The 13,411-nt window shown below is 34.7% G+C and overlaps 1 protein-coding gene across 1 annotated transcript; it reads right to left on the bottom strand.

Annotated features, from left to right (window-relative positions):
- Positions 1-320: 320 nt before the first annotated feature.
- Positions 321-12,379, bottom strand: LOC110722291 (serine/threonine-protein phosphatase PP1). Its single transcript, XM_021901560.1, has 4 exons — positions 11,977-12,379; positions 4,246-4,805; positions 3,926-4,157; positions 321-803 (listed from the first exon to the last, which is right to left on the bottom strand). The coding sequence occupies exons 1-3, from the start codon at positions 12,188-12,190 to the stop codon at positions 3,969-3,971; spliced, it is 963 nt and encodes a 320-aa protein (XP_021757252.1). The 5' UTR covers positions 12,191-12,379; the 3' UTR covers positions 321-803; positions 3,926-3,968.
- Positions 12,380-13,411: the final 1,032 nt, after the last annotated feature.

The raw sequence follows: 13,411 nt of genomic DNA, 5'->3' as shown, positions 1-13,411 counted from the left end.
TGTAACTAATTTAACGTTTACATAATTATAATTGTTTTCCTTGTATCTCAGGTAAAATTGTGTAGATAGTATAGATTTCATCAATGGCTATTCAGCACCATGTATCTTGGGAAAGTAGATAGGAGGAGCTGAGGAGTTACAAGTATATAAGATACCCTTGACAATTCGAGAGTCAAGTCATTCCCAGTATCAGGAAATACAAATCGGAGTCTCAGAAAGGTCACAGAAGTATGGAATACCATTTCAAATAGGCTTGGTGGTTTTAACAACTCCAGCACTGATGCTATCTTCGGTCTCTACTCTCTAGATGGACAAGATCATCAGCGGCCATAAGTGCCCGGAAAGCTTTTCATAGTTCTTTGTAGACCTTACATTAGTGTCCAAAATCACAGCTGATATTTACATCAGTCTCAAACAACACTGATATATTTTAAATCACATAAGAATAAATCAACTAAACTCATTGCACGAGGTGAAATTGCGAATTCACAGGGGCTTTGAATTATCAAGCCAACTCACATTACACAAATTCTCTAATGGGTCTATCTTTAATGAAACAGTGACCCACAAATGAAGCTAAGAGCTACCACTACACATATACAAGAAACTGAATTATGGTATTGGCACCATCCGGCATTGGAGAGAAGAAGAGCCTACGTGAGGATTTCATTATTAATGACTGCATCCTTCTAACCCAAAACCTTAGTCACGGATCACCAAAGTTGCAGGAGACATAGCAACTTCCCTGTACTCGATAACCAGCAAGTCTATTACTTGTGTCTTCATGTAAGTTCTTCCATCAACTAGAATGCAGAAGAAGGCAATTAGTAAGTACTGGCAACATAAAAATACTTGCTGAGTAGCTGTGGGCATGCGGTTACAAAATTATACAAATAATAACACCTACATCAATCATATAAAATGAAAAAAAGACAAGGACGGGGCAAAACTAATTAGTAATTTTCTCACATATGACATCAATGCTGCAGTCATTCTCTTCACTAGCTTCATAAATCAAGCAGAGGAAAACCCTTTCATACTCGACTTATTCATGAAGAGAATAGGTTGAATTGGCTAAAGTTAGAAACATAGTGTTCATACCCTAAAACCTAAAATATAGCTCCTAAGATTACAGAAAGAGAAGAAACATAAATATAGAATTCTATTACACAGAAACAATCATGGATCTAGCCTTCTAGGCTATTAAGCAGTTATGCTCTTCATAGTAAAAGACTAGCACGGATATTACTTCCTCTTTCTCTTAGTACCTTTTCCAAAGATAATACAACAACAACAACAACAACAACAACAACAAAGCCTTAGTCCCAATATGATTTGGGGTCGGCTAACATGAATCGTCATAAGGAACCATACGATATAAAGAAAAAGACGTAACAAGATGATCATTTGAAAAGTTTGAAAAAAGGTGAGTAGAGTGAGAAAAAGAAAGTGCATCCAAGAAAAATTAAGGGAGTTTTAAAAGAGAACCAAGAATAAGATTTAAGAAAGTTTTCAAGGAGTGGTTAAAACGTTGGAGTAAAAAACATAAAGGTTTGAGAAATTTTTAACAAAGGAAATCAATATAGTTCATGAAACATAAGTGGGATAAAATAATAAAATAAAATACTAAAATAGATTTAGAAAGTATATATATATAATCACGGCATGTCGATGATGTGAATTTTCTCCATCCACACTGCCCTATCCAACACCATATTTTCATGTCACTCTCAATCACCCTCTTCCAAGTTTTCTTAGATATTCCCCTACCTCTCGCGATCCCAACACTATGCAATTCTTCAAGCCTCCTTACCAGGGCGTCACTTGGTCTCCTTCTTAATGGCTAAACCATCTTAACTGATTCTCCTTCATCTTGTACTCAATCAATGTAACCCCTACTTTCTTCCTAATTATCTCACTCCAAAAATAATAAATAAAAAAATTATAGTGACTACTCAACTATCAGACCAAAAAATCCATTGTTGTTATTGAGCTCAGTTACTCTGAATTCTCAACCATAAGAATTCAGGAATCTAATCCAAAAACTTTGAATTTAGCTTGCTCAAGGTCCTCCATTAAAATACATATGAAAAATACAGTGTTGTTATTTACAATCCAGACAGAATGAAAACATCAACAGCTGTCTAAAGAATACCTCAATAATGCTTATCATGAAGTATAAGATCATGTGTTCCTCATGATCAATCAACCATTTGCCATGGAAAAAGTACCCAGCGACCATAGTACATTAGTAGATGCTAAGCTTTTAGTTAACGGTTACAGGTTCATTACACACTACAGTCCAGACTTTTTAAAGCACAAAGAATGGCATAAAAAAGTGATGATGACATTAAATGCATATCCACAAGAAACCTCAGAGCTCAGCTACATGCACGTGTTAGTCAAAAATGAAAGGCAGTTTCAATTTGGATTTGCAAGAGCACAGAGACCAAGAGATGTATAAACTTAATGATTTAACAGAAAGAAAGTTGGAGCACGGAATAAAAACAGTAGAGATGACATCATGACGATGGCCTTAGACTTCTATATTTCTGATACATCTTTTAAGGTCCAAACTTTCTTCCAGCAAATTTTAACAATGACAAGCTGGTCCAGCTTACCTCCATGAGAAGAGAATAGTAACTCCTAGATGTCAATAAATTGATAACTCACTATTCAAGGACCCAATAGCCAACAGACAACTATAATACAAGATACCAAGACCCATTGACATAAAAATTAACTCAAAACCCACCAATATTGGCAACTAAGGATTCATTCTTGGCACCAAAGGCTTCTCTTAAATTATTGGCTCCAATCAAAACTTATCTGAACCAGGGTGGATGGCGCTCATAGGTACTTATTGGCCCTTACACAAACTTAACTTAATTTTCCTAAAACTTTTTTCAAGATAAAAAGAACAAGATATCAGTCTAGGAACATGTTACAGATATAATTAGCTTTGGAGCCAAATATACGAGGAATTAAACATGTAGATCACTTTTGGTTCATGTAGCCAACCCCACTTATGGGATTAAGGCTTTAATTGATTGATTGATTGTTTGTTGAATTGGGCCAAAATTACCAACTTGCCAGTATAATACACCTTTTCAGTTCAGGGGGTTGGGGGTAAATAAGGTAACACTAATTACCCTACATGTAGCATGTACATGTCAAAGTAGGAGTATTTGTGAGAAAGAGAGAGAAAACCCATATTTATTACTCTGAGTTTGAATTATTACTCCCTCGGTTTGTAAATGTTTTCCCCACTTTTCATTATGAGAACTTTATAATGTTTTGCACACTTCTACTTTATTCTATATTTGGCAACCCATTGCTCCTCTCTTACCCCACAATATTTACACTTTTCCGCCCACTCTCTCTTCATTTACCTTTTTCTTACACTCACCCACCGTTTTATTCTATTTATCTTACTTAATCCACCTTCCTCTTACAACCACTCACTTTTATCAACCTTTCCTGTAAACAAGACTACAAGAGTCAACGGTGAGTAAAACGTTTAGGAACAAAGGGAGTAAAAAATTGGAAAACCATACATAATTGGCTAAAAGAGTTCAGAATTCTCAGTGGCTAGTATACATAACTTTCAAGTTTAAACATATATTGGCGATAAGCACGTCACGAAACCACACACACACACACACACAAAAAAAAAAAAAAAAAAAAAAAAAAAAAAAAAAAAAAAGTGGAAGCGTGGTCATAAGGTCAACTGCAAGGACTTCACAATACCAGACTACCAGCACCCAAATTTTAAAACGAGCAGTAGCAAGGTAATAGAGAAAACAGGAAACGCCACTTATATTAAACCCAGGTATGATCATCAAATATACAGTTTCAGTATAAGCAGTATGGAAATGAGACTTAAGACCACCCAGTTCAAGGTAGAGAAAGAAAAACAACGTACCCTATCAGACCAAAGGTACCGTAAGTCCATAATTATGCAGGAATCACATTTTTGTCGACATCAAAAATTTATTCTTCTTCTCTGCTGGCTTGAGAATTTGAAAAGAGCACATCAGGTTCTCGTCAACACTCATCATCGCTCCAGCATTATCAAATTCACCACAGTAATTTGGGGCTGAAAATATAGTAACCAGCTGCCTATCCGCAAAGAATTCATAACCATCTTCTACCACCTAAAACCAAGAAAACCTTTGAGCAAAACAGCAATTTGACTCTCAGGAAATAAATAAAAGGAACTATCCAAAAAGAAAAGGCAAAAACCTGATGTGCACGGCAGACCAGGTCCAAATCATGCTTTGTCAAGAATTCCGACACCTTATCAGCACCAAAGGTGTAGGAAACTCCTCTATCATTCATTGCCCATCCCTTAGCATCATGACCAGGATCTGCCCAGAGCAAGTCACAAAGCAGACCTGTATCAGGTACAGCAGTAGGGCGAGGTAAGCTTCTAATTTGGTCCATGTTTTGCAGGTCTGGAGAAAGTCCACCGTGCATGCACAATATTTTATCATCTATTAACGCAGCAACCGGGAGACAATTGAAGCAATCTGTGAATGTCTTCCAAAGTCTCACATTAAACCGTCTCTTGCATTCATCATAAAATCCGTATATCCGATTAATGGAAGCACACTCGTGATTTCCTCTAAGAAGGAAAAAGTTCTCAGGATACTTGATCTTGTAGGCAAGCAGAAGACAAATCGTCTCAAGACTTTGCCTGCCACGATCAACATAGTCCCCCAAAAATAGATAATTTGCTTGAGGAGGCAAACCACCATACTCAAAAAGCCTTAACAAATCACTGTACTGTCCATGAATATCACCTGAAATACCAAAAGTTGGCATTTGCAAGATAAATTTCCAAAATAAACCAGACAAGAAGTACTTTTCCAAACATGTTACAATATTCCATTTCGAATTGCAACAACAAAAGAATTACACATTGACAAAAGTGAAATGAGAAACGGTGCAACTAAAACAAACAAAGTAATAATCACATCAAAAGCACACAACAATAAGCCTAAATCATAAAATTGAACAATATCTGCCAAACCCAAGTCTAGTTCAAAGGTCAATATCCACCTAGGGAACCATTTTTGTAATGCTTTGCACTCATATACAGGTAAGCCATTCTAGATTGGAATGGTCAACTCAAGCAATTGTAAAATCCTTCCAAAGTTCAGCTCCCACTAACTCAAGCAAATCCCTATATATATATATATATATATATATATATATATATACAAAAAAAAGCTTTGTCCAAAAATTCAGGGGCCCAAAGATAAATAAAAGTACACTGGAAAAGGGCACATTTACAAGGAAGCATAGTAAAGATATACAAAGCAATCATACATATTACATAGTATAAATTATATACAATGCTAAACACTGCAACATGCTACTTTGTGACATGAACTGCCTAAACAACCTTCTTTAACTCTCATCATATTCCAACAATCACATATGACTATCCTCCCTCTAGTTTTGATCCGTCCAATTTGATTGTTTTCTTAGTTAATAAATACATATTAAACCAATTGTCCTTTTGTTTAACCCGCAATGCCACTACACGGTGGAATCTGGCCCAATATTAAACTCTCCTTAACCAGTATAATTAGCCTAGCCAATTCAAGCCATTATGTTACAAACTTCTGGACTATGCTTCCTTGTCCTCATTGGACTTCTCCTCATTCTTCTTCTTCTTCAATTTCCAACACTCGACTTTGATATGACCCTTCACATGACAATAGTTACAAACTTTTCCTTTACCAAAATTCTTATTACCACCATGAGCAACCAAAGCATTATTTTGAGTTGGATTATTAGATTTATTAACCAATTTATTGTCAATTAAATCTCTGTGGGTTAAGGCATCTGTAACATCCTCTAAACTCATATCATCTCTACCATACAATAAAGTATCTCGAAAGTGCTTATACGGAAGAGTTCATCGATGGAAGCAACAATAAAGTATCTCTACCATACAAAATCGATGTTTTGCAAATCCATAATAATAGAGAAGAATTCATCTAAATAAGACTTAAGCGGTTTACCTTCTTCTAGACAAAGATCATGAAGTCTAGATTTAAGTAGTAGACGGTTGGTCACGCTCTTTGTCATATAAAGTGACTCCACTTTAACCACAAACCCGCATAAGTCATCTCCTTGGCAACCTCTCTCAAAACATCATTAGAGAGATATAATTGAATTGCTGAAAGAGCCTTCAAATCGATCTCCTCCCACTCATCCAACGTCATGCTCGAAGGCTTTTTGGATTCATCTTCGAGAGCCTTGTGAGTTGTGACAGCCACTTTGAATCAAGATGGCTTTCATCTTCAATTGTCATAGGCCAAAATTCACTTGCTTATCGAATTTCTAAATGTCAAATTTCATTGGCATATTTTAATCAAACTAATCTATAAACACCTAAAACTCAAGACCTTAAAATGTGGCTCTGATACCAATTTATTAGGAAAATGGATGAGCATTGATTGATTTAGGTTATGTGTTTGATATGCGCAAAATAAACAACAATATATAAAACATAAATTTGAGAAATATAGTGGAAAATAGATGAGATGAACACATATATAAACGTGGTTCGGTCAACAAAACCTACGTCCATGGGGTAAGGGATAGTATAATCTTATTAGTTTTCATGGAGGATAAACAAGAGAGATTGGCATGGAAAGAATATCACCAATTTCAAAAATATGAAGGCAACACTCTAACCTCACAATATCCCAAGTCAATTCCTCCTCTCCAACAAAAAAGACTCTTGATCATTTATCATTATCATAGAACTCTTAACACTCAACAAATACTCCACCATAACTTCCTGCCAATCTGCGACCAACGTCAAGACCACGCCACTACCACATCAAATCCCTCCTTTCCACCACCACCACCCTCAAACCACCTACGGAGATGCAGCGAAAGCATAGAACTCGTCCCGGTTTCCTCGCGGTAAGAACATTTACTTCTTTTTATGTTTTTTTTTTCGCTAATGGCACTTGTATTCTTACTGCCTTTTCAAGACACCCGAGAGAGTGCTCGTAAGAAGCTCTGAGGCCTACGACTAGCGGTTCCTTCGGCTTCCGAAGAGGCTTTACACATTTTTGAAATTGGTGATATTCTTTCCACCCTTTTCATTTTCTGCTTTGTTCTTGGTGTAGGCTGTTGAGCTTCTGAAACTTGCGATTACCGACGTGGGACCCCGATTGCTAAAAATGGAAGCAACAGTATTAAGGAACCAAGAGCAGAAGCAAGCCAAGAAATGGGAAGCGGTATCTTCGGCTTCCGAGCGCCCAAGTCGAAGAGGCTTTAAACCACCTAGAGGAGGTATATATATACACATTTTTGAAATTGGTGTTATTCTTTCCACCCTTTTCATTTTCTGCTTTGTTCTCTGTTGATCATCTGAAACTTGCGACCGACAAGAGTACTGTCGTGGGACCCCAACTTAAGATCCTGCTATAAATGACAGAAACTGAATTTAGGAACCAAGAGCAGAAGTATGCCAAGATTGCCAACAAATGGGCCGAAGATCTTCTAGTGTCGTCGGGAGAAATACTTGAAACCTCTACTTCCTTGGTCCCTTTTGGGGAAGATCCCGAGAGTGCTAGTGAAGATATCCTTCAAAATTCAGCATAGGAAGTCTTGCCGTCTACCTCGGTCGACTGGGTTAGCCTCGGAATTGTGCAGATCTAGTATTTTTCATGCCGTACTTTTTGCTCATCTCTTCATCTCTTCTGTATCCGGTTTGCCTTGTACAAAAATCTATTTTTGCGTATTTGTATCTCGGCAACTTGTTTTCCCACGTGTGGGCGGCAATGAAACATATTTATGTAGTATATAGGACTTATGAGAAAGTCTACAATACATGACAAAATAACGCTATGTACTATTAAAGAAAAATTTGTAAATACTAAGTAAACCTTTTGGCCATCTCTTTTATTATGTCAACCTTTTGATTATTTATAAATATGTCAACTTTTTTTTTGAGTAAATAAACATGTCAACTTTTGATTATTTATAAACATGTCAACTTTTTGAAATTTTCAAATAAAAAAATGAGTTAATATTTTAAACCAAAAAAAAAAAAAATGAGTTAGTTTTTTTTTTTCCAAAAAAAAAAAGATGAGTTAGCATTTTAATGTGTAATTTCAAAAAAAGCTGAGTTAGCTTTTTTTTTCATAAAAGAAGTCCTTTTCATGGTTAATTTTGGAAGAGTTATGAGTGATTGAGTGGTAGTTGAAGTTGGATATCAGAAGTTACATAGAGGATGAGTTTAAATGCTCTTCTACTTTACTTTCACTGTCTATTGCCATTAAAGCCATTTGTTGTTTAGTATCTTGAGCCGCGTGTGCATTCGTTGTGTTAGGAAGATGAGAGGTTAATTTATCTAAAATGGGCAAAACAGAGGAAGCTTGATTAGGTTTTGTAGGCTGATTTTTAGGTAGCCAATAGGCAGAAGATAGGGATGACAATGGATCGGAGGTGGGTCAGGTGATGCTTTATTCGCCTCCACCCACTAACGATCCATTCGTCATCCAATCCATGCATCCACCTAATTTATCTTCATCCACATCCGATCCATCTATCATCCATGGATGAATCGTGTGATACTTTGGGTGAAATAAAATATATAAATACAATTTTGCACTTTCATAATTAAGATAAAGATTTGAAAAAAGTGATTAATTAATTAAAACTTTGATACATCTTTTTAATATTGGCTCCTTTTTACTAACTTAAAAGTACATGTTACTTCCTAAACCTTGGAAATGGACATTATATTATTAATAAAGATATTTATTTATATATATATATATATAAATACAATTTTGCACTTTCATAATTAAGATAAAGATTTGAAAAAAGTGATTAATTAATTAAAACTTTGATGCATCTTTTAATACTTGCTCCTTTTTACTAACTTAAAAGTACACGTTACTTCCTAAACCTTGGAAATGGACATTATATTATTAATAAAGATATTTATTTTTATTTATATATATATATAGATTTAACGGGTGGATGGATGTGGTCAGATTGGGTGATGGGTTGGATGTATCATCACCCGAATCCGACCCGTCACTCAACTCATCCATCATCCATCCGTCACCCGCTTAAGTTCGGGATTTCATCTATATATTTGGATTGGGTAGATGGTTATCCATTGGGTTTGGATGATATTGCCACCCATGGCAGAAGAGCTTTGTTTGGGAGTTCATCAATTTTATAACGTTTTTTTTTTTTTTTTTTTTTTTTTTTTGCTTCCTTATTTCCATCTTTCAAAACCTTGTTGTTATCAATTTGGGAAATGGGACCAGCTGGTTTGCACTTTTTTTAACAAAAATCTTTTCCTTATAACGAGGGTCTATGGACCATCAGGACCCAAATCTTGAGTGGTTTTACCAATAGATTTATCACAGGGCTCCAAATCAAGCCTTTTATCCAAAACAAGTATTTGACTTTTTAAAGGCACATCCTTTTCCTTTACAATAGCCTAATTAGACTTATCCTTAGCACTAGGATCCAAATTCACTTTTGACATGTTACCAACATTATGATCCTTAACACCATGCACACCTACTAAAGCAAATGTTTGGCAATTTTTCTTAACATGGCCCACCATAGCACATGCAAAACATAGATTATATCAAAGAGATGATACACATACAAGTATACAACCATTGTATGTGAGCCAACATACAACACCAATTAAATATTGCCAACTCACCAATTTTCCTTTTATAACACAAGGAAACCCTACTTTAATGGGAGGTAATTTAAAATAAGAATTTGGGGTTTTGTAAGCTATGCCCTCGAGATTGTCAAGTTTCTAAGATGTGTCAATGCTTTTTCAAAATTACAAGTTGTGACCTTCAAGTTAAGGTGTTTAATCAACCATAACCTCTAGCGTTAACTCGACGTTAATCAATCAATCAAAACCTTAATCCCATAAGCCTTGTTAACTCGACATTAATAATTGTAAAAATTGGGAAGAAATAAGAAGCGGATGAGAAAAAAAAAAGTACACCGAGAGCTTGACATATCAATGGTTGCTTTTAGAAGAAAGAAAAAAAGTAGATAAGAAAAGATGGGAAAAATGCTTAATATTAATCCCCTTATATAATTGTAATCCAATTTGGGCGTGAAATTTCTCTCCAAAGTGGGGTAATTAAAATTTGACACAACTACTAACGTTGGGTTAATATTAGAGGGCACGGTTGAATAAACACCTAAAGTTGTAAGGCACATCTTGCAATTTTGAAAAAGCATGGCACACCTTAGAAACTCAACAACTATGGGGACATAGCTTAGAAAAACCCAAAAAAAAAATTATGGGTGGAAATAAAAAAAATTATGGGTGGTAATTCAAAATAAAAAAAAATTTGGATAGTAATTTCAAAAAGCGAGTTATTTGTGGGTGGTAAAATACAAATTTTCCGAATAAATAAGAAAATTTTGATTTATATAATATTGTTTATAACAACACACTTGTATTTATTTTGTAGAGGTGAGTGGGGCAGTTAAAGTATTAAAAAATTATACCAATTATTAAAACTAATGAATGTGATAGGAAAGAAATAATAATAATAATAATAATAATAATAATAATAATAAATAAAATAGAAATAAAAAAGTAGTGGTGGGTTTGGGTGGAACCATAAAAGGAGAAAGATATAATATTAAAATGTACGAGTAGCTTTTTGTCAAAAAAAAAAAAAAATAAGTATAACACTTATTAAAACACGATCGCATTTGATAATTATAACACTTATTAAAACACGAAGGGAGTATTGAAATTTATTTTTAGATGGAGTGCTATAATTACAGAATTAGACTTTTAGAGTCATGTCATTAAAATTGACTCCTAAATTAATATATATCAAGTAGATTAAATTGATTGTATATTCCCTATGGCCTCTATTTTTTAATACTCTTGTTTGAAAGTCTATAATTATTTACGATTCGAGGGAATCTTCCTTTTTTCTAAATTTTTAGAGCACCTTCGAGGTTCAATCCCCCCTAACGACAATTGAGGAGGTTCAATCCCCACTAGTGACAATTTAAGAGGTTCAATCCCCACTAGTGACATTTTCCTTAAGTCTTGTGCCCATACTAAATGATGCAATTAAAAAAATGGAGGAAGTATATTTGCTTTCAAGTAGTTTCAACCAAGTTGCCTACTACGTGCGTAGAGAGGCTTAACTAAGTAACTAGTTTACAAAAATGTAATTCCCTTGTGTCACGGTCCATTGTGAAAGTCTAGCAGCATGCAGCCCTTATGATCCGCACATAATCATTTATAGAAAACTTAAACAATCTAATCCATAAATACATTATACAAAGCTGCAACTTGCCACACGAAAAAAAACCTTCTTGCCTTTTCAATATTCCATATGATCCTTAAGCAAAAACAAAATTCCAATAAAAATCAATTTTTCCTCCACCTTTGGACATCTCACTGCCTTACCCTTAAAACTGCCAAGGCAAAGTGACCCTAGTTCTTTTGAAAAATTACAGCAAATATTGTATTCGTACTGTTCCCCGACTTCCCACAAGCTCCTTAAAATTAGCTGGTAGGAACTTATCTTAGCAAGGCTCCGTCAAATTAAAAGCTCCTTTTCTAGATCTAACCATCTTTACAAACAAACCCCTCCACCAATTTTCTCAGTAAACCTTGCACATCAGTTTCATTATCAAACTAATGCCACAAACCCAAATATCCAATGCACCTTCTCTCCCAACACGAAACCCAAATTAACTCAACGAAACAACATTTAAGACACCAATAACAAATCACCACTTCATCATTTCAGCATAAACAAGTAAAACAACCCAGAAAACCTCCTTCAGATTGATAAATATTGAAAAAAAAAAAAAATCAAATGCAGATTAAACAAGCCATCAAAACCTAAAATTAAACCCTACCAAATTAACTAAAAACATCAATTGCAAAGATTAAAAAGGGGGGGGGAATACCGCAAATCTTGATGGGGGCTTGAAGTTCGAGAAGATTAGGCTGATTAATGAAGATTTCACGAGCAGCAACGCAAAGCTGACGGATCTCAGTCTCCGACAATTGAACCTGTTTTCCAGGACGAGCAAGACGAACCTCCAAAAGGCGTCTGATAATGTCGTCTAATACAGTAGGGTCAATACCTCCTTGACCTTGATTACCTACTTGCGTCGCCATTTTTATCAAAGAAGAGAAGAATTTGAGCTTTTTTGATTGAAATCGATGGTGAAAACTGAAACCCTAGAAATTTGAAAGGAGGAAAAGGGGTTGAAGAGGAGAGAGAAAGAGAAAGAGAAAGAGCGCACTTGCACTTTCTCCCTCGCTCTGAGAGAGAAAGACGAAAGAGGGAAAAGTATTTGATTGATTAATAAAAAAAAAATTAAAAATTGATATTTTTATTTACTTCGTATTATTGTTGTTGTTAACTCTCATTTTTGTGTTTTACGTGGGATGATGAGTGGGTCCTTTTGGCCTTTTATCATTTACTGGTGTGTTTTCAAATCTTAAATCTGGGAAGGTACTTTTGATTTTGATGGATAATTTAATTTTTGCAAATTTTAATGATCTTGTATGAGATGTGTCGATACATAATTGTTGATTGAAATTGTCGATATGGAACTATTTAATTAATTTATATAAATTTATATCATCCAAATCATTTGCATCTTAAGTTAGCTTGATTTGTATTATTATCTTTGTGTATTGACGCTGAATATCTTTGTGTAAGGCTTAGAGGTTTGGTTTTTTGAACTTCTATCACAATAAGTTCTTGTTGTATTTTGTAATTGTCATAATGTTATTCCCATGACTAACAATAATTATTATCATGTTATTAAATAGGCTAATTCAACATGAGAACGAAGTTATAATTCATAAGATCATACAGCTAAGAATTCTGCGAGCACTTGTTTACTATGAACATTCCTCTAGGTAAGTTCAAGCATTTTACATAATCTTTTTTCTTTAAAAAAAAAAAAAAAAGTTTAAGCATTGCTTGATTATCTTGATTGATCTTTACAACTTGTGATAGTAAAATGACAATTTTATTTCCCTAAAGATTTGAGGCAAGTTGGGGATTCTTGAGGGTGGTGCCCTAAATTGATGATTTGTTGATTTAGAAAGCTAAAACTTGATTCTTAAGGTTGACAACTGTTTTTGTTGATCCTCGATTGTCATGGTTAGTACCAGTTCATGAGTGGTTTGAGTGACTCGTTTTCTTGTTTGACATGTTTTCAAAACTTTTATATTTCCATTAAAAATGTATAGTGGGAACTTACATAGCTTCATCTCTTAGAATCATATATCATAATTTATAAATGATATATTTCTTGCTCGCTTAGCTAGTTGGGTTGACATTCACAAGGTTTTAGTCAGATAAAGTACCTTCTTTTTATCTAA

This window comes from Chenopodium quinoa, unplaced genomic scaffold (assembly GCF_001683475.1).
Source record: "Chenopodium quinoa cultivar QQ74 unplaced genomic scaffold, ASM168347v1, whole genome shotgun sequence".
NCBI classification, from domain to species: domain Eukaryota; kingdom Viridiplantae; phylum Streptophyta; class Magnoliopsida; order Caryophyllales; family Amaranthaceae; genus Chenopodium; species Chenopodium quinoa.
The sequence above is the reverse complement of the archived record's forward strand: the minus strand, read 5'-3'. Positions and strand labels throughout refer to the sequence as shown.

Excerpts from the sequence above, each read along its gene's own strand:
- LOC110722291 (XM_021901560.1), bottom strand. The coding sequence starts at position 12,190 with ATGGCGACGCAAGTAGGTAATCAAGGTCAAGGAGGTATTGACCCTACT. Across the intron at positions 4,806-11,976 it reads AGCCCCCATCAAGATTTGCG|GTGATATTCATGGACAGTAC; the intron begins GTATTCCCCCCC and ends TTGGTATTTCAG. Across the intron at positions 4,158-4,245 it reads TGGTCTGCCGTGCACATCAG|GTGGTAGAAGATGGTTATGA; the intron begins GTTTTTGCCTTT and ends TCTTGGTTTTAG.